The sequence below is a fragment of the Heloderma suspectum genome, chromosome 4, assembly GCF_057233095.1.
Source record: "Heloderma suspectum isolate Gila_16-S chromosome 4, 16-S_ref, whole genome shotgun sequence".
Lineage (NCBI taxonomy): Eukaryota > Metazoa > Chordata > Lepidosauria > Squamata > Helodermatidae > Heloderma > Heloderma suspectum.
The window spans coordinates 81,719,934-81,746,564 of record NC_139461.1 but is presented as its reverse complement, the minus strand read 5'-3'; the positions used below and the strand labels follow the sequence as shown (position 1 = coordinate 81,746,564).

The following is a 26,631-nucleotide window of genomic DNA, read 5'->3' as shown; positions in this document are numbered from 1 at the left end:
GGGAGAGGGCAAGTGAAAGAGTAGTGTCGATGGTGGTAAGGAAGTAGCCCACTAAGGGCAGTTTGTGCAAGGGTCTCCCAAAATCTGGAGCCAGCACTGTATGTGAGGGTAAAATGGTGATAGATAGTAGGTGAATATCTATAGCAAGGAACTACCAGTAGATTTCTCAGTGCCTTGAAGTAGATCCACAAATCCAAGTTGTTTAATAATAGCAAGAACAAAATTATTTTTTCCACATAAATTAGGCTGCTGAAATGAAGAAAGCCTGGGGTAACCAGGTGAACTTAGATCAGTTCTGTTATTGAAAACGAATTCCTACACACAAAATGTGCTTAGAGGCACCCTGTTCTTTAATTCTGTGTGTGTTCCTTTTACACTTGGCTCTGGTTGGTGGATCTTGGGTTGTAATAAAAAAAGAAAAAAGTCTATCTGAGAAGCTTGAAGTCTGCTCAGCCCTAATTTATGGTCATACTGGACAAATCAGTGAATTTTCTTCCTGCATGTCTTCATGCTCCCTTTCTAGAAAAAAGGAAATGTACTAATGTAGTAATACAACCTGGAGAATTCACTTAAAATACTTGAACTACCTCTAATACCCCATGCTTTGGAAACCCCTGCTGTCCAGGATGTACTTATATTATTACATTCTTATCTTATGCTGAACGTCCTCTGCCACTTTATTCAAAACTGCAAAGAAAAAGAACAGCATTTTTGTACACAGAAAGAACTCATAACTCTTTTGAATGTGAGTATAACTCATGAGTAGGGATGGCTGAATGAGGGATGTTTGAGATTGCTAGGTTTCCCTGAATATCATCTTGCCATTTGTTTCATGCCCGTTTCCTCTTCATGTTTGCGACTGCTGCTCACTCTGTGTGAATGGGAAAAGCAGCAATCAAATGTGACATTTACACAAATTTCCTTCATAAGCTAAAATGGGGCTGATTCAGTCTACAGGGAAATTTGCACAAAATCAAACTGGGAAAGTTGTGCAAATTGAATGTGAGCACATGTCTAGCAATTTACAAACTTCTCGGTGGACACGTGGTTGTGTTGAGGACTTGATCAGGGCATGCTCACATGTTTTGTGAACAAAAACAAAATTCTCATACATCCCTACTCATGATTAACACTGCAAATGTTTAAGACATAATGAAGAAACTTGTTTAGGAATGTCAATGCTGAACTCTTTTGCTGTGTTTTTTAGTTTTAATCCTGTCTCACAGTCCAAAAACCCAATTTGGCTTTCTGCCCTACTGCTGAATAAGTGAAGGTCTGTTAAACTGGAGAAAACTCTCCTTGAAAGGAGTGGTACAACAAGTGCCTTGAAAAACAACTTTGTTTTATTTTGACAGCCCATTTAGCCAGCCAACCTGTCCTAAAAGTGATTCAGAACTGGAAGTTAAGCCTACAGAGAGCTTACTTAGAGCAGAGTCTCACATGGAATGGACGTGGGGAGGCTTTCCAGAATCTACCAAGGTAAATCTATTTGCAAATAGATTTGTTTTCTAGAAGTTTTGGGGAATTCCATAGAAATGGTCATATGTAGAAAGTAGCGCTGTTATGAGAACTATTCCAATAGAAATAACATGAAAGTGGCTCCCTCTTGTGGTTCACTTTTGGTCCTTTTCTAAAAGCAGCTGTCTTTTTTACTAACACCAGAGTAAGGGTGCAATCCTATGCACGTTTAGACAGAGAAAAGGCCAACAACTCCCACCATGCTGGCTGGGGCGTGCTGGGAGTCGTGGGCCTTTTCTCCGTTACTCCCTTATTCTTGTATACCCCATATTTAGTAAATTGCATGGCAGTCAGTGATTGAATAAAGGAGTATTGGACATAGCTCCTGTTGCAAAATTCTGTACTTCTGAAGTCTAATGCTTGCTTTTAAAATGTATGAACATCTTCAATACATTAACTGTGTGTCTGTGTAGTGATGGGCAGGTAGTGTTGGTTGAGTGAGTATATTTGCTGTAGACTCTGAGTCCCAACTGATGACTCCTTGCAGTCCACATTACTTCTTTTCCTATTATGTCTTGGAAGTCTGGAATTTTCAAATATGAAAGCTATAAGCATCTGGCCATATTAATGCATGCATGCTTTAAATGGGTTTTACCCTATTTTTTGTCTTTCATGTGTTATGAATTATTGTGTCCATTTAGATTTTACATTTGAAACACTTCTCAACATGTTTTTTTTTGCTCATATTTGAATTACACATATGCATTTTACCTATAGAATGGAGGAATGCAAGCATTAAAACCAAGTGTTTATATGGGGCTAGTAGAAACTGCTCTAGGCAAAGAGGTTGACTCTAACTCCCTAATTTGCATTATGTCTCCAGTATGAGTCTGACCTTTTAAAAATAATCTCTCCTATAGTCATTATTTCAGTTTGCACTAGAAAGCTTCTGCTTGTTTTACAAATGGCCCCACTGTTATGTTTGTGTGGTTGATTGCGCCTAATTGCAGCTTGCTAATTGCCAGTGACTCAGGTCTTTTTGACCTGGTTCCAGCCATGATGGGTTATCATGGGTTCATTAACCCACCATTAGCTGCAGCACACGTGGGCTGTATGCAGCCACTATTTTGAATTGCAGCCTCCAATCAGGGGTTGCAGCATGTCGTGCGAACCTGGCCATTGTTGTTTAATCACGGGTTAAACAACCCACACTTAACCCTCAATTAGTAGCAATTAACCGATGATAAATTGCTGTGTTGTGTGAACCAGCCCATTGACCCTGCTTGCATGGGTTTAACCATGGGTTTCAACTCTGGGTTGTTTCTCCCTGAACAATCCAGAATTCTGGCATCATCATAAACAACCCAGGGATGAAACATCCTTGGGTTGTTTATCGCAGTGGGAGTGGGCCAGCTGGGAACCAGCACACTTGCTTGTGCTTCATTTTCAACAACCCATGATTTGTTAACTGTGGGTTGTTGCAACAATAGAACCATTGCTACTGAAGTGTTAAGCCTATGTCTGGGTTTCCCCACTTCAGACTGCAAATGGGGCTTACATGTCTGAATGTTTCTCAGTTTTAAAAAAAATCTTCCTAACATACTAGTTTTCTGTTTGAGCTGAGGTGGTATTATTATTATTAAATTTATTAATCGCCCATCTGGCTGGTCACCCAGCCACTCTGGGCGATGTACAACATACAATAAAACAGTTTAAAACAATAAAATTCTACAGTAAAAACATTTTCTAAAATACCCTAACCCACCCCAAATGCCTGCCTGAACAACCATGTTTTTAATGCACGACGGAAGCTCATTAAAGAGGGGGCATGGCGGAGTTCCCTAGGAAGGGAGTTCCACAGAGTGGGGGCCACCACAGAAAAGGCCTCTCCCTCGTCCCCACCAGTCTAGCTGTCCTGGCTGATGGGACAGAGAGAAGGCCATCCGAGGCTGATCTTGTTAAGCAGCCTGTCTGGTGCTGCTGGAGGCGCTCCTTAAGATAGGCTGGGCCAGAACCATATAGGGTTTTAAAGGTTAAAACCAACACCTTGAATTTGGCCCGGAAAACAACTGGTAACCAGTGCAACTCCTTCAGCACTGGAGTGATGTGATCTCGCCGACGGCTGCCTTTAATCAGGCGAGCTGCCGCGTTCTGTACCAGCTGCAGCTTCCGAACCGTCTTCAAGGGTAACCCCACGTAGAGCGCATTACAGTAGTCTAAATGAGAGGAGACCAGGGCATGTACTACGATGGGAGCAGATGGTCGGGAAGGAAGGGGTGCAGCTGCCGTATCAGATGGAGTTGATACAGCGCTGTCTGGCTCACAGCTGACACCTGAGCCTCCATGGACAGCTGGGAGTCCAAAATGACCCCCAGGCTGCGGACCTGGTCTTTCAAGGGTAGCCGTACCCCATTCAACACATGGTCAACATCCCCCAGCCTCCTCTTGTCTCCCACCAAAAGTACCTCGGTCTTGTCAGGGTTCAGCTTCAGCTTATTCCTCCCCATCCAGCCACTCACCGTCTTCAGACATTTGGACAGGGATTCTACGGCCAACCTTGGTGAAGATTTGAATGAGAGGTAGAGCTGCGTGTCATCCGCATATTGATGACACTGCACCCCAAACCTCCTGATGATAGCCCCCAGCGGCTTCACATAGATATTAAATAGCTTCGGGGAGAGGATAGAACCCTGTGGCACCCCACAAGTGAGTGGCCATGGGTCCGAAACCTCCTCTCCCAGTGCTACCCTTTGGTACCTGCCGGAGAGGAAGGACCGGAACCACCGCAATACGGTGTCTCCAATGCCCAACCCCTCCAGGCGGTCCAGGAGGATACCGTGGTCAACGGTATCAAAAGCCGCTGAGAGGTCGAGGAGAACAAGGAAGGAGCATTCACCCCTATCCAGAGCCCTCCTCATATCATTTTCCAAGGCAACCAAGGCCGTTTCTGTCCCATGCCCAAGCCTGAAGCCCGACTGAAATGGGTCTAGATAATCAGTTTCTTCCAAGTGTGCCTTCAACTGCATCGCCACCACCTGCTCAATCACCTTGCCCCAAAATGGCAGATTTGAGACTGGGTGAAAGTTGTTCAAAACTTGAGGATCCAAGGAGGGCTTCTTTAAGAGCGGTCTTATCACTGCCTCCTTGAGGGCAGATGGCATCACTCCCTCCTCAAGGGAGGTGTTCACCACCGGTACAGTTCACTTGTATGTTTTTTGAACTAATTTGCGAGACTGATTTAATGTTCAAAACCCTTGCACATTTTCCTAAGTTTGTCTGTTAATTAAACTTCCCTTTGACATTTTGGGTTTTTATTTTATATTTAGGAAAAGAAGTTGTGGTACAGTGGCATGGTTCTTTAGATGAGGTGATCTCATATTGAACTAACAAACTGATACAGCAACTATTTCAGAATTGGGGGTGGGAGACAAAAGCTTTACTGAAATGTTTTGAATAACTATGGGAATATAAACTCATACTCAGGGTGGGGAAAAAAATTGTCAATTAAGTTTTTGGTAAAATATTTTATGAAGTTTGCTTTTATCACTGTTAAAGACAGGATTCTTGATTAGCTGGTCTGTAGGTGTGACCAGTTCAAGCTGATCATAGGCTGTTAGAGCTAAATAATAAATATGATGAATTTTTACAAAAAGAATGCTTTCCTTTTCAGATAAGCAAGAAGGAAAAGTTGGAGCATCCTAGAACAGCTACCATCACTCCATCAGAGAAGACTCATTTTAGGGTCATATCCAGCACTGATACAGTCGAAGATGATATTTTGGTGAATGATTCTGTCTGTACAGTACTAAAACCTCAACCAAGAACTCATCCTCTACTTAAGGAGCTTGATATTAAAGAGAGACTTGCTTCTGCAGCAACAGAATCTGTCCTGGAAATTCTTCAAAGTTCAGCTACATTTGATTCTGATTCTCTCCCCAGCCCATTGGTGGATTCTCCATTGGAAATTAAACCACCAGTAAAACTTGATTCTCCATCAAAGAAAAAAGGTATACTTGTGTAATTGATTTCCTGATAACATTTAAAAATGTGTTTCACGTGTCCTAGTTTCCAAATATTTAACCATCTTTCAAGTGGTAAGCAACAAATGTGTGTGTTAGCCCTGCTTGCAACCTTTCATTTAGAATAGTATAAGTAGCTAAGAACTTCTAGCTCAGACAGTGCCTTGTTAGCTTCACACGCACTTCACACAGCATTGTTAAACTATGGAATTTGCTACCACAAGTGCAGTGATGGCCACCAACTTGGCTGGCTTTAAAAGCAGATTAGACAATTCATGGAGGATAAGGCAATCAATGGCTACTAGCCATAATGGCTATATGCTACCTCCAGTATCAGAGGCAGTATAGCTCTCAATACCAGTTGCTGGGGAACATGAGTGGGAGACTTATGTCCAGCTCATGGACTTCCCACAGGCAGCTGGTTGGCCACTGTGGAATAGGATGCTGAACTAGATAGGGCTTTAGTATGATCCAGCATGGTTGTCTTATGTTCAGATATCAACATTATTGTTTGGAGCCAACAGTGTCCTTGCATGCGTGGCTCAGGTACCCTGCTGGCAGTGTGCCTGCAGTCAGCCCCACCAGTGGCAGCGTATGTGCAGCCTCTACCACTGGCAGCTGCAATGTAGCGCCCCTGGGGGCAAGTGCCAAAATGAGCGGAAATGCTCATTTGGGGGTAGGCCATGCTTCTTCCAGAGCTGAGTGTTTATGCTCATTTCGTCTCTTGCCCCCAGAAGCATTACTTCATGGCTGCCAGTGGTAGGGGCTACCACATGGGCATGCCGCCGGTGGCATACCTGAGCAAGGACACCATTGGATCCAACTCTTAAATTTCACAGATGAAGCTTAAATCATTTTTTATCTTTCAGCATCTGAAATATTAGATAAAATGTGTATTCAGATTTAGAATGGATCTCTTCTGCCTTCTGTCTCACTTTAATACACATTTTAATACATACACTAAATAGCTTAAATGGGTTCACAAGCAGTTTCAGTGGAAACTGTGGAAATGCCCTTTACAGTGGCTTGGATCCTTAGTATGTGACCAAAAGGAACCTTGTGGGAAACTACTTTCCCATCTCCTCCTGCCCCCTGTAACTTCCTGCGCCCTCAAAGCCTCTCTGGATGATCAAGGGATCTTCCTGAGCAGTATGGGATGGGGTACAGGGGCTCACCCAAAATCAGATTGTGGCTTGCTGGTCAACTTTTTATTTGAGAAAAATTCTAACAATGGACAACTCTTACATGGAAACATTCCCATTGAAAGGTTTTTAATTAAGCAGTCTGTTTTCTTCTGCATTTTAGATATATTAATCAATTGTCCAAAATGAACTCTTTTTCTTCCAGGGATACATAAGAGAAGCCAGCACCAAGGGCCTGATGACATATATTTGGATGACCTGAATGCTTTGGAACCTGAAGTTGCTGCTCTTTATTTTCCTAAAAGGTACTTCTTAATTGAGAGGACACAGATAATTTCACAGTGAATGTTTAGTACTGTGTACATCTTCCAGTCAATTAGGAGAAAAGTGATAACTTTTACTGGATCCAACCCCAGATGAGTAAGATAAACCTTGCTAAAACCTTTTCTAGAAGAGGTTTTTCCTTAAGAACTGGAGCTTTTCAGTTTACAAAATAGACAGCTAAACAGGGATCTAACAAGGACTTAGAAAAGTATATGTATCATGGAAAAAGTGAACTGAAAGAAATTACTCTCTCTGTTTCAAAACACTAGAATCTGGGTTCATCCATGAAATTAATTGCTACAAGGTTCAGGACAAACACAAATACATATTCTAGAATTTTTTAAAAATCATTTAAGGAAATAGTTGAGGCTCAGACAAATCTACTTATACTTCAAAAAAAGCATGGGATTGGTTTGAAGGGTGACTTCCACATACGAAAAGCTTATTCTACATCTTCCAGTAGTAAAATGAAATTCACAGATCTTCTCTTTGTGCAAGCATGAACTGCTATAGAACCTATCTATTATGGCACTGTCGGATCATTTCAAGGGCTATAAAAATATTTAATAATAATTTCTTTGCATGTCAAATTAGAAATCCAGATCCAAAATTAGTGGATTAGAGGAGTGGATGCTGCTCTCCTAAATTCTGTGAGAGGGCGCTAGGTACTAGTGCTTTGGAAATCATGTATCAACTGTCTTTGAAACCATGTCATTGAATGCACACCACCCAGATTTCACTGTTCTTTCCCCATATATTCCCTGTGAGTAACTTTTTCACTTTTAGTTTACTCTTCGCCTTGTCCCCTATATACAGTATCCTAATGTCTGGCTGTCCTTTAGACACAGACAATACTCCCCCAAGTGTTGTCTGTCAGTATCCCATCCCATAACGGTTACTCTTGTTGCCTCTAGGCGCCCTGCTAGTTTCTTAATGACAATTCAACAGAAAGCATATACAAACAACATAGAGGTTGCTCCCACACCTTGTCCATGAGTAAGCACTAGCCACCTCTCACCTTTTTCCTTCTACATATATCCGTGAAGAATCTCAGTATCTCCTTTCCATACAAATGGTGCTCCCTACTCCTAGCAGTCTTGCAAACTTTGTAGCTGAATACACATTGCACTTTTCTCAACCTTGTCTCCCAGTATAACTCCTCCCAGCACATATGTCCCCACTGTTAATACACTTTTCCCCACCCCTTCCTGCCTCCCAGCATCATCTGCAACCAGTTTCCAGATCTCCTCTCCCCCCAAAAGTAGCTGGCTGCTACAGGACAGAAACTTGTCCCAATGTCTGGGTGCCCAAGGATGTAAGTCATACTTTTTTCACCAGGCTTTGAAAATATAATAATAATAAAATTTTCTGTGTCTTTCCTTATGTTTTATTGATGGTGGTGTTAATGTTATGTTGATGGCTTGTTTTTAATTTTTTTAAACTATGATTTGGGGAAAGTAGTGTAGAAAGAAAGACTTTAATAAATTCAATGCTTTTGGGAGCATGTGTGACTTTTAAGAGCATTAAGTCTTAAAGATGGATTGCATGTGTCACACAAAAGATGGAACAGAGTTGTTCTCTGGAGGGTAGAATTAGATTCAGTGGGTGAAAATTGTAGGGGAGCAGATTTCAGCTAAATGTTAGGAGAAACCTTTCTAACAATAAGAGCTTTTTGACAGCAGAACAGACTGCCTTGGGAGATGGTGGGCTCTCCTTCACTGGAGGTATTTAAGCAGAGGCTGGATAGGATGACCGTCTGTCAGGGATGCTGTAGTTGCATCCTGCATTGCAGATGGCCTCCAAGGTCCTTTCCAAATCTGATTATTTGAATTCTTTGATATCTTTGAATTCTTTTTTACACTTCCTGCAGCAGTATCAGGCTTCACTCAGTTTTCCTTTTATAACACACTTTCATATTATTTCCATATTGATGTCCCCTTTACACCCAAGAATAAACTCTTAAAAATAAGCTAGTTGTAAAACTTCTTTTAATTCATGCCCACTTCTTACATAAATAATTAAGCCATGCACTTTTACCTTAAAGCTGCTTTAGACACAAATAATGGAGAATTTTAAAATAGCTGCTGTCCTTTCTCATCCTGTGTAGCCAAGACCCTTTCTAGCTTACTGCCCGCCCACCCCCAGTGTTTATAATTGCACCCTGAAAGCCACCCCAGCCAGTTTTAGCTCTGGAGTTTTTAATGAAGAGGCCTGGTAACTGCTGTTGTCAATAGAAACACCTAGTGGGAAGCAGGAATGTAGCAGAGGCAAGACTGCCCTTTCTCTCACTCTTTCCTCCAAACCTCCCCTTTGCTCAGTTTAACTGATAGATATATTTATCTCCAGCTTTCAGTGTGACAACCCTGCTCTTATGTGTTTCCTTGGTTTCTCTGTCTTGTATTAAAAGAGGTCCCTGATGTTCTGTGATCCAGGTCAGCCCTATCCTCAACCAGCCAGCCCAGCTCTTGTCCTTGCCCGCCAGCCAGCTTGGCATAGATGCTGGGAAGGAGCTTGGTGTTATCACATTGCCAACTGCCAGCACTCTGGAGTCTCTTTTGGCTTCTGCTGTGCTGAGCGTGCAGTGGGGTGGAGGTCCCTGAGCACTGCATGTTTTGCAATATGCTGCAATTCAGGGAAAGCCAACGAGCACAGTCTGGTAGTGTTGGCAGTAGGCCCCATACTGGAGGCAGGTGGCTCCTGGCTGCGTTTGTTAATTACAATTATATTAAAGTGTGAGGTGCAGGAGAATTGAGGGGGAAACTGCAGTACTTTGTCATAGCCAGGGCGAGCTAGATAAGATGTAACCCATTCTGCTACCAAGTGCATGCATGTTCTGCCACCAAGTGCATGCACCAAGTGCATCTACCTCCAGTATTTAAAGTGCTGTAACTTGGCCATCTTTCATCCATTGTTTCTCTAATCTGAATCGCTTGTACCTCTCTCCCGAGATTTTTCTTAAGGAAGTCCTCTATAGTGCCTGGCTATAGAGCTATAGAGCCACTCCTGGGTCTTTCATTTCTTCATGCAATGTGTAATTTATGTATGGAATTTATTGCTGTAGGATATGGCAGTAGCCACAACTTAGGTCTCAGTCACATGATTCTCCTCAATTACGGGATGCTGTCAGAAAATACTGTGTCTTCACTGAGTTCCAGGCCTATTAGCATAGTCTGAAGTAGCTGTGTGATTACTGCTGGGTCATGCTGAGCTCTATACAGGTTGGCTTTTAGCATCCCACTGCAATGCCTGATTATATCCTGTGATGGTGCTGTGCTAAAAGTGAATCTATGTGAAGTCAGTATGTGTTGTTAACAATCACACAACATTTTCCATCTGTATTGCCAGGGCTGTAGCTCATTTGGGGCAGAGCTGTGTTTTGGCAGCAGTTCATGCTGCAGAGGTGGCCAAGATGTTACATGGTTTGAAAAAAGATTAGATAGCTTTGTGGAAGAAACCTTAATGATGGCATAGCTAGCAATGGAGCTTCCATATTCAGAAGCAGTACAACTGATTGCCAAATGACAGAGAAAGCCATCACCTCTTGTTTATCTTCATCATGCCCTACTTGGCATCTGAATGGCCGCTGCTGGAAATCATGTTTGGCTAGATGGACCTCTGAGTTGACTGAACAAGGCAATTTATATGTTCTTGCAATACAATAAGTATTTAAAAATATGTACTAGCAACAAATTACAAATACTTTTGTGAAATGATAGAAACAATTTTAGGTAATTACTTTGTATGGTATGCTTACGTTTGTGTATAAGGTAATTGTATATGTAAAAGCCTGTGTTTCTTGTCTTCAGTGACTCTGATCCGGGTACCAGGCAGTGGGGGGAGTCAGATACCCTCTCCGGTTCTCAGTCTCCACAATCAGTGGGAAGTGCTGCTGCAGACAGTGGTACAGAGTGTATGTCTGATTCTGCAATGGACTTGCCTGATGTCACATTATCTCTTTGTGGAGGCCTTAGTGAAAATGGAGAGATATCTAAAGGTATGTAAGAATGTCTCATTTTTAATAAAATGCTGATGCCAGTATTTATATAGCTTTGAACAAACAAATTGCTGTGGAACATTGTGCAGTATCAAACTATAACATATGTGCCATCATGTGTCTTTCTAAAACTAGACAGGAAACTTTCTTCCTGAAGGTAATTTCCTGTTGAGATGCACCATATGTGAAATGCTGAGCTGTGTCTGCTGCTGGCAGTTTTGTGTACCGCTTGCTTTTGCTGTGATAGAGAGCTTCAGAACTGTGTGTATATGAACTGCTTTAAGAACTTGCTTTCACTGTTAATGTTCACTTCAGTTCAACTGATAGATATATCTATCTCCAACTTCCAGTGTGAGAACCCTGCTCTTTCGTGTTTCCTTGATTTTTCTGTCTTGTATTAAAAGAGGTCCCTGATGTTCTAAGATCCACCCTAGCCACTGCATCCCCCAAACCCCTGAAAAGTTATTCCTGAGGGTTGGTGAACCCTGTGGAATAGTATGGGGTGTGGTACAGTGGGTCAGAGGCACTGGAGAAAAAGCAGGGGCCCTGCCACACACAAGCAGAAGTGCTTTCTAGTCATGCAGAAACAACTTTGGATACAAGATGGCCATGGAAATGGCTATGAAAATATTGCTTGATGATATAGACTTAAAAGCCCCCCCCCCCCCCCTGTATCTGTGTGTCACAGGATTGCCTGAGTGGTGAGACTAGCAACCTATCTTCTAAGAAGAAATTGTCTGCATTCCAGACTTACTGTAGTGGAACCTTAAAAAAAACTGTAATTACTTTAACACAGTGATTAGTGAACTGATGCTAAGCAAATATGTATGAAGAGCAATCAAGAAATTTAGAAGCAATTGGCTTTTAGAGTCAGAATAACCATTTTAATCATCATTGCAATAGAAATGTGCCATTACTTTCTTTTGGAATCTCTCTTTTGGAATCTCTAATACTTGTGTTAAACATCTGATATTGAGGTAGTATAATTGAGACAAAAGCTGCAACTAGTAACTTTTTCCAGATAGCAAAATATATTTTGTTCTATATTGTAAATAGTTTCATAAATAAACTGACATTAAAAAAGAAGCAGATAAACCAAAGACACTGACTTTTCTTGAACCTTTTCTGCATTAAATCAGTATCTGTCTTGAGTCTTTTCACATGTTAAACACTGACACAGAAAGCATGAGTAAGGAATACATTACACTTGCCACAGGGAAGCCACTTTTGATGCCACCAGAAGTGGCTTCCCTATGGCAAATTATCCTCATCTTGGCCCATCACATCTAGAACTACTTACCATATGGTTCACTAAGGGAGCAATCCTATGGCCACTAGACGCTGTCTTGAGGACCATAGGATATGCTCATTTCCAGGAACCGACCTCAGAGCCCGTGCTCTGAGGTCGGTTCCCAGAAAACCGACTTCCCTCCTCGTCCACGCTGCCTCATAGAAGCCCCATCCTCCGCACTTGGAAGAGGAGTGTGGAGTGACTGAAATGGGGCATTCTGGGATGGGGAGAGCGGAGCTGCACGTAGGACACATCCTATGTGTCGTACGGCAGCTTCCTCTCCCGGTCAGCCCCCCTGCGGCCAGACAGCTGAAAACAGCTGTCTAGGGAAAAATAGTAGGGCAGGAGAGGCGCAGAGGGAAAGATCCCCCCCCCCCCCCGTGTCTCTCCTGCCTAGCTTTGGATAGGCAGTCATCTCCGAGTTTGGAGGCAGCCACCTATCTTGATAGGATTGCGCCCTAAACCTCCATGCCCAAGACCACTGCTGGCAGGGGTGCAGAGATTGAAAACATGATGGTGGTGAGATATGTCTTTCAGGGAAATGTGCAAGCTCTTACTGAAACATTACAGAACCAGGAACGGCTACTCATGCTTCCTTGTCTCCAGCACTTGTTATAATATGTGACAGCCCTATGGAATTGGACCAGTGCTCCATCTAGAGCAGTATTCTGTTTTGGCAGTGGCTTAATATGGTTTCTCAAGGAGATTTCTAACAGTGTAGAGCTTGCTATCCCCTGCTTCATTCCAAATAGCTATTCGTCTTTTCATCATCATCATCATGTTGTTGTTGTTTGTTTGAATTATTTTTAGCTGCTTTTCAGGGCTACACCCTCACATTCCCCATTACTTCCTACAAAGGCTTGATGTGAGGTTGCATGATTTTGCGTTGGGAGGTATACGTTTGTCTCTCCTAGGAAATGTATGCAGCAGGTGATGGTACATAAGAGTGTTTTAATATCTAGACAGAGTATGAATGAAGTTTAAACCACTTTTAAAAAGAGTGTAATTATATCATCTCTACAAACAAAAATAGATTAGGGCACTATTTGTAAAGAGGAACAGATATTTCAATCAATTGATGAAATGTCTTTGTATTGCAGAAAAATTTATGGAGCACATCATTACTTACCATGAATTTGCTGAAAACCCAGGACTAATAGACAATCCTAATCTGGTAATAAGGATATACAACAGGTAATTTTACTTGAATCTTCTGTTTTGCTGCATTGTTTTACAATAATTTGACCTGTTGATATGTACTGTAGCTGACATTCTGTTGTTTCTATGTACTGTACTGTAGCTGACATTCTGTTGTTTCTATGTCCCTCTTAAAATAATTTAATATTAAAATGGGAATGAGAATAGACCACAATAAAAGATGCACTCTTCTGTTTACAACAAATAGTGTATAGCATATTTATCGTACTTCTGTTGAGCGTATATTTTGTAATATATCCATACTTAGAAATGATCCCTGTTTAACAGGTATTATAATTGGGCGTTGGCTGCTCCCATGATTCTCAGCTTGCAGGTGTTCCAGAAGAGCTTGCCACAGGTAATGTAATAACAGTGAATACTCCAAAATATATAAAGCCATGTTAGCTACTTTGGGCCACAGAAGCAGAGTGGAGGGGAGAGGCCCTACCCACTACTTGTAGAAAGCTTCTCACAGCAGAGTCATGGGGGAAGCAAGAGCTGACATAGCAAGGGAGCAAGGTGTACAAAGTGAGATTATGCCCTGGTGGGTATTTGGGGTGCCTTATAACTTCACAGGGGGAAAAGCACGAAACGGGTAAAAGTATGAGGCACTTGTATGCTGCTTCTAAGTTGGCGAGACTCTACACAAACCTCAGAGTAAGGTACAGCTGCCACACATGCCCCTGAATATTATGTACCCTCTTTCCCAGTGCAACAATTAAGCTTAGGAGAAAAGATCACATTCATGCAAATCCCCCCCCCCCACTAAGCTTAATTGTTGCCTGGGGGTAGGCATGGGAAATAAAGAAAGGGGAGAAGTGTGTGTGTGTGTGTGTGTGTGTGTGTGTGTGTGAAGGGTAGGTTTTAAATGACTGAGAAAGGGGGTGTATGGATGAGTTGGTATGGGGTTCTCCCACCCACTACTGGCTCTGACCCTATCTACCATTGGCCCGCATCCCCAACCACTTTCCCTCAGAAGAATGAGGCCCTCAGTTTAAGAATGTTCCCATCCTTGGAATGGCATTTGCACTGCTGTGGTTTGGCTCCCAGCCCTGCTCCTCTAACGAGCTGGCTAATGGTCCACCTGCTAGGCCAGAGCACTCCATACTACAGTGCCACGACTGATTTGGCAAAGGCCCCTGCATTATGCAGCGCTCCACATTATTTCGTGGAGCTCTGGCCAAGCAGAGCCAGCTACAGCGAGCTGCTCTCTGGAGTCGCTTGTCCCCTCAAGGAAAAGCCACGCCATGGACAGAATACAACTCTTCCGTAACTTAGTTGTGCTGAATTAAATAGTTCCTGCATATGCATGACGAGAGGGCATACATGTGTCAGAAGTTCAACATTACAAATAGTGGAAGTGCCAAACATGTATGAAGTATGATACTGTGTTATACAACCAGATGATAGCCTTGTGTATGCATAGTACATTTTAATGTGTTCAGGCTACAGTTGAATCCTGGATTAAAGATAAGATGCCAAAGAAGTCTGGAAGGTGGTGGTTCTGGCGTAAGAAGGACAGTTTGATTAAGCAGGTAAAGTGAACTACCCAGCTGAAAATATTGATCTGGTTCAGATATAACATACCAACTATATAAATCATATTTTATTACCCCAGAAATTGGTGTGTGGGCCTCACACTCTCCTCTTGCCTCCTCTCATTGCATGCTGGCTTTAGTCCAAAATAGGGAACTGTGCACATTATCAACTGCATCATTCTGTTAGCACAAATGATGTTGCCCTAGTGGAAACCAGGTTCTGTGCAAGAGAAGAATCCATCTAAAGTTACGTTTGTGCAACCACAGCTGCACAAGCGGTTGTGTATTATGCATGTGCAACCTCTTGTGCAATGCGCTGCACATAACTTGTGCAATGCGCTGCATGTAACTCGTGCAATGCATTATGCAACTGGTTGCGCAGGCTTAATGGATAACCGCTTGCGCATTGGAAAGATTCAGCAGAGCTCTGCTAGTGCAATTTGAGTTTGCAGAATGACACCATTGCTTACTGCCCTGTGGTTAAATGTTGGTTTACTAATCAGAATCTTAAACCACAGTTTGATTCTGACTTAATATTCTGGTTAGTAAACTGTCACCAAACCACAGTTCCCTGTTTTGGATGTAATGGGGAACTATGGTTTAAAGAGATCAGGATTGTAGCACTGAAGCTGACACATGATAGGATAATCACATGAACCCAATACCGTTTCCTGGCTTCCTAAACCATGGTTTAGGAAGCCAGGAATATTCCGTCTGAAAAGGCCCACTGAGCTGCATTTCTGAATGGTAACTTTCTCCATGCTTATCAGATCTTTGGCAATTAGTACTCAGTTTCAATTCCATCCAGGTCAATTTAAATATTAGTAAAACTATGCATCATTATATAGTCGTCAGGGGCTTTGCTAGGCCTGAGCGCATGTGGCCCTGGTCCCAAATTGATTTTTGAGGGCCGCAGATCTATTCCACAGAACACCGAGTGTCCATTGGCATCAGTGGAAGGCTTTTTCCTCAGCTGAAACGCTATACAGGGGGGACAGCATTCAAGATGGATTGCAGCTGGGAAGGGAAGGGTTAATTCTCCCATTCCCACATGCTGCACGTCCCCGTTCCCCCCCCCAAAAAAAAGAATTCTCTGCATGGCAATTAAACTTAGAAAAAACATTTTTATATTTGAGGTTATCTGGGTCAGGGTGCAAATTTAATTGTGTGCAGGGCCAGAAATTACGTTGGTGCAGTCTTGGCGTGGTATTTTATTTTATGGTATTTAGTGGTCATCTCTCTGACTAAAAACACCTATGGCAAATATATAACATTAATACAAGGCTGTAATTATACCACTTTATTGCTGCTCTCCCCTTTTTTCTGCATAAACTACTTAAAACTTATTATGGTCAAACAACATAACATTACATCTGTCTGTATTAATTTATAACTTGTTATCTGTGCAGTAACTTAGAAGTCTCTGAAGTAAGTATTGCAAGCCCATCTTGGTTTAGGAGATAAATAATACTGCTTTCTCAGCTTATAGCAATCAAGAGTTATGGTGCTTTTATAAATGAGATGAATAAAATAACTCTCTGCTGAAGAAATATTAATCAAATAATTGATGAATAAGAATTCAGTACTGCTGTACCTTTTTGCATCTTGGTTGACATGTGAATCCAAAATATGACAGGTTTACCTTCTGTTCAGGTGTCAGTGTAAAAGGATGCCCTGTATTGATGTGGTCTTAATCTGGTTTTCATATGCTAGCTTCCAGAGGCAAAGGAGGGGAAATCTGAGACTCCCAAAAATGACCTATCAACAACTACAAAAGATCATGTTGAACGGTATGTTACTTTCAAATGAGTTTGTGTTTAGAGTGAATAGCTGTCCTTTGAGGAACAGAATAGGAATTTGCTACTGGGTGATTTGGGATTTGAGAGAGGGCCATAGGCCAGAGGTAGAGCACATGCATACCTTGCAGAAGGTCCCAGGTTCAGTCTGTGGCATTGTCAGGAGCGCCCCAGCTGCCTCTTAAAGTCCCCTCCAGTAGCCCAGACAAGACACAGACAAAAGGGATTCTCTCCAAGGCTTTATTCCTTTACAACTTAATGATTCTTTCAGATGCTAATTGCCAGTGACTAAGCAAGGAACTGCAAAGGGTATCCTAAGAGGGTAACCTAAGCTCCATCTACGCAGTTGGTCCCCGTTTTGAGGAGAAGGGCAGGAAAGCTCTGAAACTTATGGGCTAGGACGGGAGGCTCCTCCCCTTACCCATGGGGCATTGGGGCACAGCTGTTGCTGTAGCGCCAAGCAGGCTGAGTGGCTCCTCTCGGTGCCCTCCACCTCGCGCCTCTCTGCGCCGGCGCCTTGTGTCCAGCAACAACCCATCTCCCTCTCTTTCGCTGCCAAAGTCACTATCTCTCTCAGGAATGCGAGCAGGGGGGCCTCTCCCTGCAGCTGCACCTCTGAGAGACGAGCAGGCTCCTCTCCCACGGGTTGGAGCTCTTCCTCAGAATCAGAGTTGCTTTGGGGTCTGTGGGCTCAGTTCCAACTCTGACAGGCATCTTCCAGGTAAGGCTGGGAAAGCCCCTGTCTGGAACCCTGGAGAGCTGCTGCCAATCAGTGCAGACTGAACTGAGCTAGACAGAACAGTGGTCTGACTTGGTATAAGGAAGCTTCATCTGATACGCCATCTTAATGAACAGAAGCATTTGACCAGGGTTGCGGGGCGGGACAGAGGGGAGTACATAGAAGGGACATTACGAGAGCAATCCTATGGCCCCCTAGACATTGTCTGAGGGGCCATAGGATGATGAGGATTTCCCCCACCAAGGCAGACAGAGCTCTTGCCTCAGAAAGGGAAAGGAAAGGGAGGGACGGGGGCATGCCAGGGGGAGAGGCTGTGGGTCCTGCTCTTGCCGGCAGGGCTTAGGATGGGTGGAGAGTTCTGAGCGCTTCCATCCTATGAGCATCTATCCAATAGGGTTGTGCTTTCAGACACTATATAAATATCCCACCTGTTCTTTTTGTTTCAAAAAGTGCTAAAATAATTGAAAAACATTAAAACTAGTCAGCAATGAAAGAACATTATCTTCCAGCTAGTAATAGCCAAGAAAAATCCTCTATGTTCACTATGCCAAAAGTTAAAATTGTCCAGGAAATGGATGCTTCCTCTGACTTCATGGTGAAGAAAAAACATATCTATGCTTCAGAGGTGACAGAAAATATGTGTATATATCAGATTCAATAATATTTCAGCAAGAGCTCTTAAATATAGTACAATGCTTACGTTATAAAGCATAGGAATACTTGGCATAGATAAAAGAGCATGCTACACAAATGGCTTTTAAGCTAAGCCACTAAGTTTAAAGCTATACCTTTGAGAGCTCTCTTCAGAGGAAATGGACACATACTTATATAGCATAAATCCATCTGTCTCTTCTTGACCACTCTAAACCTAATTTGGAAATAAAATTTCAAGTTAAAAAAATCTTTGTGCATGTCTTTCAAATTCTCCCTCATCCAGCCTATAGAAGATGCTTTTATTTTTGAAATGTTTTATCCAAAGATGGTCTTGCATGTTGTAGAATACTTGAGGATCTCTTTAAATAACTTTCAAATGTCTGATACATTTTATTATTATTTTTATATAATGTCAGGCCTACAGATGATGATTCTTCTAGTGATGATGAAGGATCACAGGAACTGAAAGAATCCTTAAAAATAGATTCTGCTTCACTTGAACACCCAAACCATGGTGCTACCTCTTATAAAAAGTCACTTCGGTTGTCTTCAGATCAAATTGTAAGTGATCTGTTTGGTAATATCTTGATCCTTTTAAGCAATTCTGAATCTAATTTAACAAAACTTCTCATGAGTGCATGAGAGGGGGCTGTTACTGGATATTATCAATAACTGAATTCTGAAATGAGGATTTAGGTTAGTTCCTGCAACTCTTGAAAAAATCCTTCTGCACTGGGATACTCCATTATTTCCATAAGTTTGTCTTAGTGCACATAAGATTTATTTAGATCTGGGTAGGAAAGATATGATATAGATTCATGTTTCTGATAAATGCACTTTACAGGAAATATCAAATCATTGTTCTTTAGAGTGTGTCATGGTAGAAGACAATAATTTGTGATACCATTGCTAAGGTGCTACCTAGTTTAACATGTTAATGGTAGCATAAGAACAGGTAGCATTTGAATTATATTATATGTTTTTTTTAATCACGCTTAGTATTTAACTTGATCTCAATCTTGTACTCAGTGAAATAAATACAAGTTAGGAATTAGGTTGTAGGAGACCCATAATGTCTCTAGCGCAGTGAGCTGCTCTGTGTGTGCTTTTAGAGGAATTAAGCAAAGATTGATTTGCATTTTAGAGTCTTCCCTGATTAAGGGTGCAATCCTATGGCCACTAGACAGTGGCTAGATGGCCATAGGATTGTTCGGTTTCCAGGAACTGACCTTGGAGCCCGTGCTCCGAGGTCTGTTCATGGAAAACTGCCTCCCTGCCCTTCCTCCCTACGTAATGCCCTGCCTCGTAGGCGGAGTGTATCATCCTCGGGCTGCGCACTCAGATGAGCAGCATGGAGTAGGGCAAAAGGGGGCATTACATTCCTAATGTATCACATTCCTAATGTATCATGGGGAGTGTGGAAGTGCTGGTATGATGCTTCCTATGTGTCATCCGGCCTCCCCCCTCCCACTCCAAAGTCCTGCGGCTAGACAGCTGAAATCGGCTGCCTAGCCACATATGCAGGGTGGCCAGAGCGTGGAGAAGATCCCCTCTGTGCACTGCTCTCCCTGCATTGGATAGGTGGTCACCTCTGAGTTTGGTCCTGTCCTGTCCTGTCCTGTTAGGATTGCTCTCTAAGTCTTGCATTGTTAGAGAAGACCAATTAGTTTTATACTGACAGCTCCAAAGAATGATTCTCATGCAGTTCCCAAGATTCTTAAAAGTTGGTCCCTTTGCTTGTGTTAACTTGACTTTTGTGAAGTTTTTTTTAACACTTTCTACTTGACATGGATATCCTTCACAATGCTTGGGTTCACACAGCACGCTAAGCCACCATGCGAATAAGCCACGGTAGGTTGGTTGTTCACAGAACAACCCATGGTACGGCTGACAGACAATCGGCCTTGCCATGGCTTGTTCTCCCCCGCCCCTTCCCTCTCAGTCCTTCAGCCAGCTCTGGCATGTATATCAAGTGCCTTTGCAGCAGGACCCATCTTGTCTCCTTGTCCTAGCCCCTCCCCGCTCTGATCGCTACCCCTTTTCATTTGAAGTGGAGTAGGTAACATACAAGGAAATTGACAAGGCAAGCCTGCAGATAGGCTAATTTGCGCACAGTTGCCAAGGAGAAGAATAATACTAAGGTAGAGGAGAAACCCATTTGTGCAATTGAGAAGCAACAAAAAAGGGGGGGGGAATGCAAGTTGCACCAAAAAGAGGGTGGGGACAATATCTCCCAATAGGCAATGAAATCCTCTCACTATTAAGTGTACAACTGACACTTGTCAGTGTCTTCCTCTCATTCAACACATCCCGTAGTCACCAGCAAGTCGAGAAAGGGGAGATATTGGCTCCCTCCCATTTTGTGGTTCCTTTTGCAGAGCAGTTACTGCTGTGGTTGCTGTGCTTTGAGGAGTGGGAGAGCCAATCTCTCTCCTTTCTGGACTTGCTGGAGACTTGGGAAGTGTTGAACGGGAGGAGGACACTGACAAGTGTCAGTTCAACACTTAAAAGCAAGAGGATTTCATTGCCAAGTGGGAGATATTTTGCTTTTGCTGCACCTACTTCTCTCATTTCCGTGCTGCTTTTGACAGCTGAAACATACAAGGAAATAGATTGGCATGGCTACACACATCAGACAGGTGAATCTGCGCTCTTGCACAATTGCAAAAATATTGGGGGGAGTATATTAAAAAAATACTCTCCCATTTGCCTACTCCCGAAGCTCTGAATGTTTCTTTTAGAAAGGTGGTGAACAAGTGATGGTCCCTCCAAAGTGCTGTTGGAGGGGCAGTCATTGGTGAGGGAGGCTGGAGGCGGCACTGGAAGATCGTGAAGAGCAATATGGACTTTTTTGCTGCTCTTTCCAAACAGTGTTAAACTAGGAGCTGGGAGATCCGGGTTCTAGTCCCCACACGGCCATGGAAGCTCATTGGGTGACTTTGGGCCAGTCACAGATTCTCAGCCCAACCCACCTCCAGGGTTGTTGTGAGGATAAAATGGAGAGGAGGAGGATAATGTAAGCTGCCTTGGGTTCCTTGCAAGAGGAAAAAAGGCGGGGTATAAATGCAATAAATCAATAAATAAAACAGATCTGGAGCCGATCCCAGCAACCCACAGTAAAATAAGTCTCCTTGGTTCGGACAACATGACAACACACCATGGGTATGAACAACCTTACAACAAGGCATGGGTTCTCAGGGGAGGGTGGCTTCCTCAAGAAGAGGGTTCAGACAACACAACAACCCACCATGGCTGGCTGCCCATGGTGGGCTGTTGTATTGTGCGAACCTAGTCTAAATAAACGATCAGGCTGTAGGGAAGAGGAGGTTTTCACTGCAGCAGAAACGTATCTGCAATACAAAAACTAAACCCAGGTTTCAGCGAGACACACTTCAGTTCTTACTTTAGTGCAATTCTTACTGACTTGCATGTAACATCAGCCTGATACACTATTCTTATGAATGCATCTCACTTAATGGGATGTTAGTGGCTCTTGAAAAAATCAATGTATTATCAAAATGTATTAATGTTAGTATTAAGATATATGCTATTTTGGAAGAGAAAAATAAATTCAGTTTTGGTTAATGTTATTGTGCTTCTTGGTTTTAAAGGAAAAATTGAAGCTTAGAGATGGCCCAAATGATGTTGTGTTCAGCATTACAACCCAGTATCAAGGAACTTGCCGTTGTGCGGGGACAATATATCTGTGGAACTGGAATGACAAAATAATAATTTCTGATATTGATGGGACAATAACCAAGTAAGCTGCAGTATATATTTACTGCTAATCAATCATAGCTCTGGTGTGTTAAAATCCATTTGTGTCCAATAAACTCTGCTTTTAAGATTTGATACTGAAAATAAATGATGTTGCTTAAATCCTGCTACTCCCACCTCCCCCGCTTCTGCTCCAATCTTAGGGTTAAATCCAAAATCACATGAGCAGTCTTCTGCTCATGCAACAGGGCTTCCCCTTGCTCTCCTTCCACCTTCAGCCCTGAGCCAATTTGGGTGATACACAGGGGCTGCAGTGGGGAGGGGAAATCCATTCTGTCAGTGGTTTCCATTCCACTGGCGGATGGCCAGCACTGGATACAACCCTTAGTTATTTGACCAAATGATGTGGACTAGCGAAGGCTAATGCTTAATTACTAAAACAAGCGTGGTGGGTAGGCTTTGAATTTTCCTGAGCTAAATAAACTGGTGTTGGCTATTCTAATATGTGATTTGATGAAAACATATATTTGCATCCTTACTTCTACTTCTAACCATTTTAGGTCTGATGCTTTAGGACAGATTTTACCACAGCTTGGCAAAGACTGGACACATCAGGGTATCGCAAAGCTCTACCATTCTATTAATGAGTGAGTATTTTGCCTGTAAAAGAGTTGTGGGATATGGGAATAACTGATTATGTTAAGTTCTCTAAGAACTAATCAACTGAAGCTTGATTTTTGTGTAATGTTTTTCATGTTTTAACTGAAGAAAGGTGTACTTTATAATCATTTACAGTCCATCTCTGCTTTCTTTTCTAAAGTTATATTTCAAAGTAGAGTAAAACTGCAAGTAAAATACACAAGTTATACATATGATATGTCGAGAAGTGTAAGTAAGCTCTGCTGTGGGTCCCACTTAGTATGCTGTAAACCCCTGTTATGCACGAGTATGGCTTGTAATGCACAAGTAAGAGCGAAAGAAACCTCAGTCAAATGTGTCCAGGTTCCTCTTGTGCCAGCTGAGGGAGGAAATAGGTTTAGAAATGATTTCTGTAGATATTTCAAAGCTTCTTGGTCCCAGTCTGGATTATGGTTTTGGGTGGGGATTTAATGAGGACCAGCAATATTGGCTTCAGCAAAGGAGATGGTTACCTTGTCGTGGTGCTGGAGCTTGAGCACCTCAGTGACGTCATGAGCTAAACTGTGAAGGGACACCCAAGACAGGAAGGTCATGGCAGAGAGGTCAGACTAAATACAATCCCTGGGGAAGGAAACGGCAACCCACCCCAGTATTCTTGCCATGAAAACTAAATGGATCAGTACAACCAGAGATATGTCGGTCTACCATCGGAAGATGGGACTCCCAGGTCGGAAGATGGTCAAAATGCTACTGGGGAGGAACAGAGGATAAGTTCAACTAGCCCCAGATGTGACGACGCAGCTAGCTCAAAGCCGAAAGGACGGCTAGCAGCTGATGGTGCTGGTGGTGAACGATGAATCTGATGTTCTAAAGATCAACACACCATAGGAACCTGGAATGTAGGATTTATGAGCCAGGGCAAATTGGATGTGGTTATTGGGGAGATGTCAAGATTCAATATAGACATTTTGGGTGTCAGTGAACTGAAATGGACTGGAATGGGCCACTTCACATCAAATGACCACCAGATCTACTATTGTGGACAAGAGGACCACAGAAGAAATGGACTAGCCTTCATAATTAATAATAAAGTAGCTAAAACAGTGCTTGGATACAATCCAAAAAATGACAGAATGATCTCAATTCGAATTCAAGGTAAGCCATTTAACATCACAGTGATCCAAATATACGCCCCAACCACAGATGCTGAAGAAGCAGAAGTAGATCAGTTCTATGAGGATCTGCAGCACCTACTGGATAGTACGCCAAACAAAGATGTTATTTTCATTACAGGAGACTGGAATGCTAAGGTGGGTAGTCAAATGACACCTGGAATTACAGGCAAGCATGGTCTGGGAGAACAAAATGAAGCAGGACATAGGCTGATAGAATTCTGCCAAGACAACTCACTGTGCATAACAAACACTCTCTTCCAACAACCCAAGAGACGACTTTATACATGGACTTCACCAGACGGTCAACACCAAAATCAGTTTGACTACATCCTTTGTAGCCAAAGGCGGCGGACATCTATGCAGTTGGTAAAAACAAGACCTGGGGCTGATTGTAGTTCAGATCACCAACTTCTTATTGCACAATTTAGAATCAGACTAAAGAGAATAGGGAAGACCCACAGATCATTTAGATATGAGCTCACGAATATTCCTCATGAATATGCAGTGGAGGTGAAGAATAGATATAAGGGACTAGATTTAGTAGATAGGGTTCCGGAAGAACTATGGACAGAAGTTCGCAACATTGTTCAGGAAGCGGCAACAAAAAACGTCCCAAAGAAAAAGAAAAGCAAGAAGGCAAGATGGCTCTCTGCTGAGACACTGGAAGCAGCCCAAGAAAGAAGGAAAGCAAAAGGCAACAGTGATAGGGGGAGGTATGCCCAATTAAATGCAAAATTCCAGAGGTTAGCCAGAAGAGATAAGGAATTATTTTTAAACAAGCAATGCGCGGAAGTGGAAGAAGATAATAGAATAGGAAGGACAAGAGACCTCTTCCAGAAAATTAGATTACGTAGACTACGGCAAAAATAAGGGCAACGCTATTTGCGTTGCCCTTATTTTCACCGTAGTCTACGTAAAGATTTACGTAGACTACAGCAACCAAATAAGGAACGCGAATGGCGGCTCCCTGTGGGGGCCGCCATTTGCGTATGCGTTTTTTTTTTTTAAGTCACCCGTGATAGGCTACGTGACGATTAACGTAGCCTATCACGGCTGACTTTGCAGATCTAGCCGTGATAGGCTACGTTAATCATCACGTAGCCTATCACGGGGGCGTTGTTGTTGTTTTTTTAAAAAAACTTTTTATTTTGCGGGCGAGGCGCCTCCTCCCCGGCCTGAATTTCGGCCGGGCGAGGCAGGAAGCCTTCCCCCCGGCCTGAATTTCGGCCGGGCGAGGAGGGAAGCCTCCCCCCCCGGCCTGAACTTCGGGGGGAGCAGCGAAGCGCCTCCCCCCCACCGCGAAGCAAGCTGCGAGACCAGGTAAGTGGCTTTCGTGCACCCCTAGTAAGAGCAGACCACGGAACAACGGATTGGTTTAAGATTGGGAAAGGAATACGGCAGGGTTGTATACTCTCACCCTACCTATTCAACCTGTACGCAGAACACATCATGCGACGTGCTGGGCTTGATGAAGCCAAGGCTGGAGTTAAAATCGCTGGAAGAAACATTCATAATCTCCGATATGCAGATAATACCACTTTATTGCCGAAAGCGAGGAGCAGCTGAGGAACCTCATGATGAAAGTGAAAGAAGAAAGTGCAAAAGCTGGGTTGCAGTTAAACCTCAAAAAAACCAAGATTATGGCAACCAGCTTGATTGATAACTGGCAAATAGAGGGAGAAAACATGGCTGCAGTGACAGACTTTGTCTTTCTAGGTGCAAAGATTACTGCAGACGCTGACTGCAGCCAGGAAATCAGAAGATGTTTACTTCTTGGGAGGAGAGGAATGACAAATCTTGATAAAATAGTGAAGAGCAGAGACATCACACTGACATCAAAGGTCCGCATAGTTAAAGCAATGGTATTCCCCGTAGTAACCTATGGCTGCGAGAGGTGGACCATAAGGAAGGCTGAGCGAAGGAAGATAGATGCTTTTGAACTGTGGTGCTGGAGGAAAATTCTGAGAGTGCCTTGGACTGCAAGAAGATCAAACCAGTCCATACTCCAGGAAATAAAGCCAGACTGCTCACTTGAGGGAATGATCTTAAAGGCAAAACTGAAGTACTTTGGCCACATAATGAGAAGACAGGATACCCTGAAGAAGATGCTGATGCTAGGGAAAGTGGAAGGCCAAAGGAAGAGGGGCCGACCAAGGGCAAGATAGATGGATGGATGATCTTCTGGAGGTGACGGACTCGACCTTGGGGGAGCTGGGGGTGGCGACGGCCGACAGGAAGCTCTGGCGTGGGCTGGTCCATGAAGTCACAAAGAGTCGGAAGCGACCGACCGAATAAACATCAAAGCAATATTGGCTGTTTTGTGGCAGCTACTGTTGTCATTGCCTGGGCACGTTCTCGAGTTTTCTGCCTTCCCATAGCCATGGTTTTTCTCTCTTTGGTGCAGCCTTGCTTTCCACTGGACCAAAGGAGGTTCTTATGCTGACTAGGTAAATTAGCAGTGTGTTTAAAGGGACCTGCCACACTAGTAGGTCATGGCTGTACCTAGAAGATAGACTCAGGTCCAGGCCCCAGGTCAAGATTAGAAGCAGCTAGAGATGGTGGTAGTGATGAAGGAGATCCCACAGAGGAGGAGTAGCAGTAGCAGCAGCTTGAGGAACCATACCCTGTTGCAAACTGCCACCTAGAGAAAGTGGAGGCAGAGAAAGGGGACAAAGACCATAAGAGAGGAGATAGGAAGAGACAAAATCCTTGGTTTGCTTCAAACATTTCTGCATCTACTTTGTTAAAATGCCCAAAGTATCACTGACAGCAGCTCTGAGAACTTCTGTGTTTGAAGGAGATTAAAAAGTCTTAACAGACCCGTCCTATGCATGTTTACTCAAAAGTAAGTTCAGTGGGGCTGACTTCTAAGCAAGGATGCATAGGATTGCAGCCTAAATGTTGTGTAGGAAAAGAAATAATAGTTAAATAAATCACTGTAATTTGAG

The 26,631-nt window shown here is 43.0% G+C and overlaps 1 protein-coding gene across 6 annotated transcripts in view; it reads left to right on the top strand.

Moving 5' to 3' along the window:
• LPIN2 (lipin 2) overlaps positions 1 to 26,631 on the top strand; it is a 66,117-nt gene that overhangs the window by 26,201 nt on the left and 13,285 nt on the right. For all 6 annotated transcript variants that reach the window (XR_014790146.1, XM_084849791.1, XM_084849793.1 and 3 more), the window contains exons 6-16: positions 1,356 to 1,479; positions 5,129 to 5,465; positions 6,825 to 6,924; positions 10,750 to 10,937; positions 13,329 to 13,422; positions 13,714 to 13,783; positions 14,871 to 14,960; positions 16,677 to 16,753; positions 18,569 to 18,713; positions 21,764 to 21,912; positions 22,430 to 22,516. Coding sequence is in view for 5 of the 6 variants with exons in the window: in XM_084849791.1 (XP_084705917.1) it covers positions 1,356 to 1,479; positions 5,129 to 5,465; positions 6,825 to 6,924; positions 10,750 to 10,937; positions 13,329 to 13,422; positions 13,714 to 13,783; positions 14,871 to 14,960; positions 16,677 to 16,753; positions 18,569 to 18,713; positions 21,764 to 21,912; positions 22,430 to 22,516 (1,461 nt within the window). In the remaining variant the exon portion in view is untranslated. The remainder of the gene's footprint in view (positions 1 to 1,355; positions 1,480 to 5,128; positions 5,466 to 6,824; positions 6,925 to 10,749; positions 10,938 to 13,328; positions 13,423 to 13,713; positions 13,784 to 14,870; positions 14,961 to 16,676; positions 16,754 to 18,568; positions 18,714 to 21,763; positions 21,913 to 22,429; positions 22,517 to 26,631) is intronic.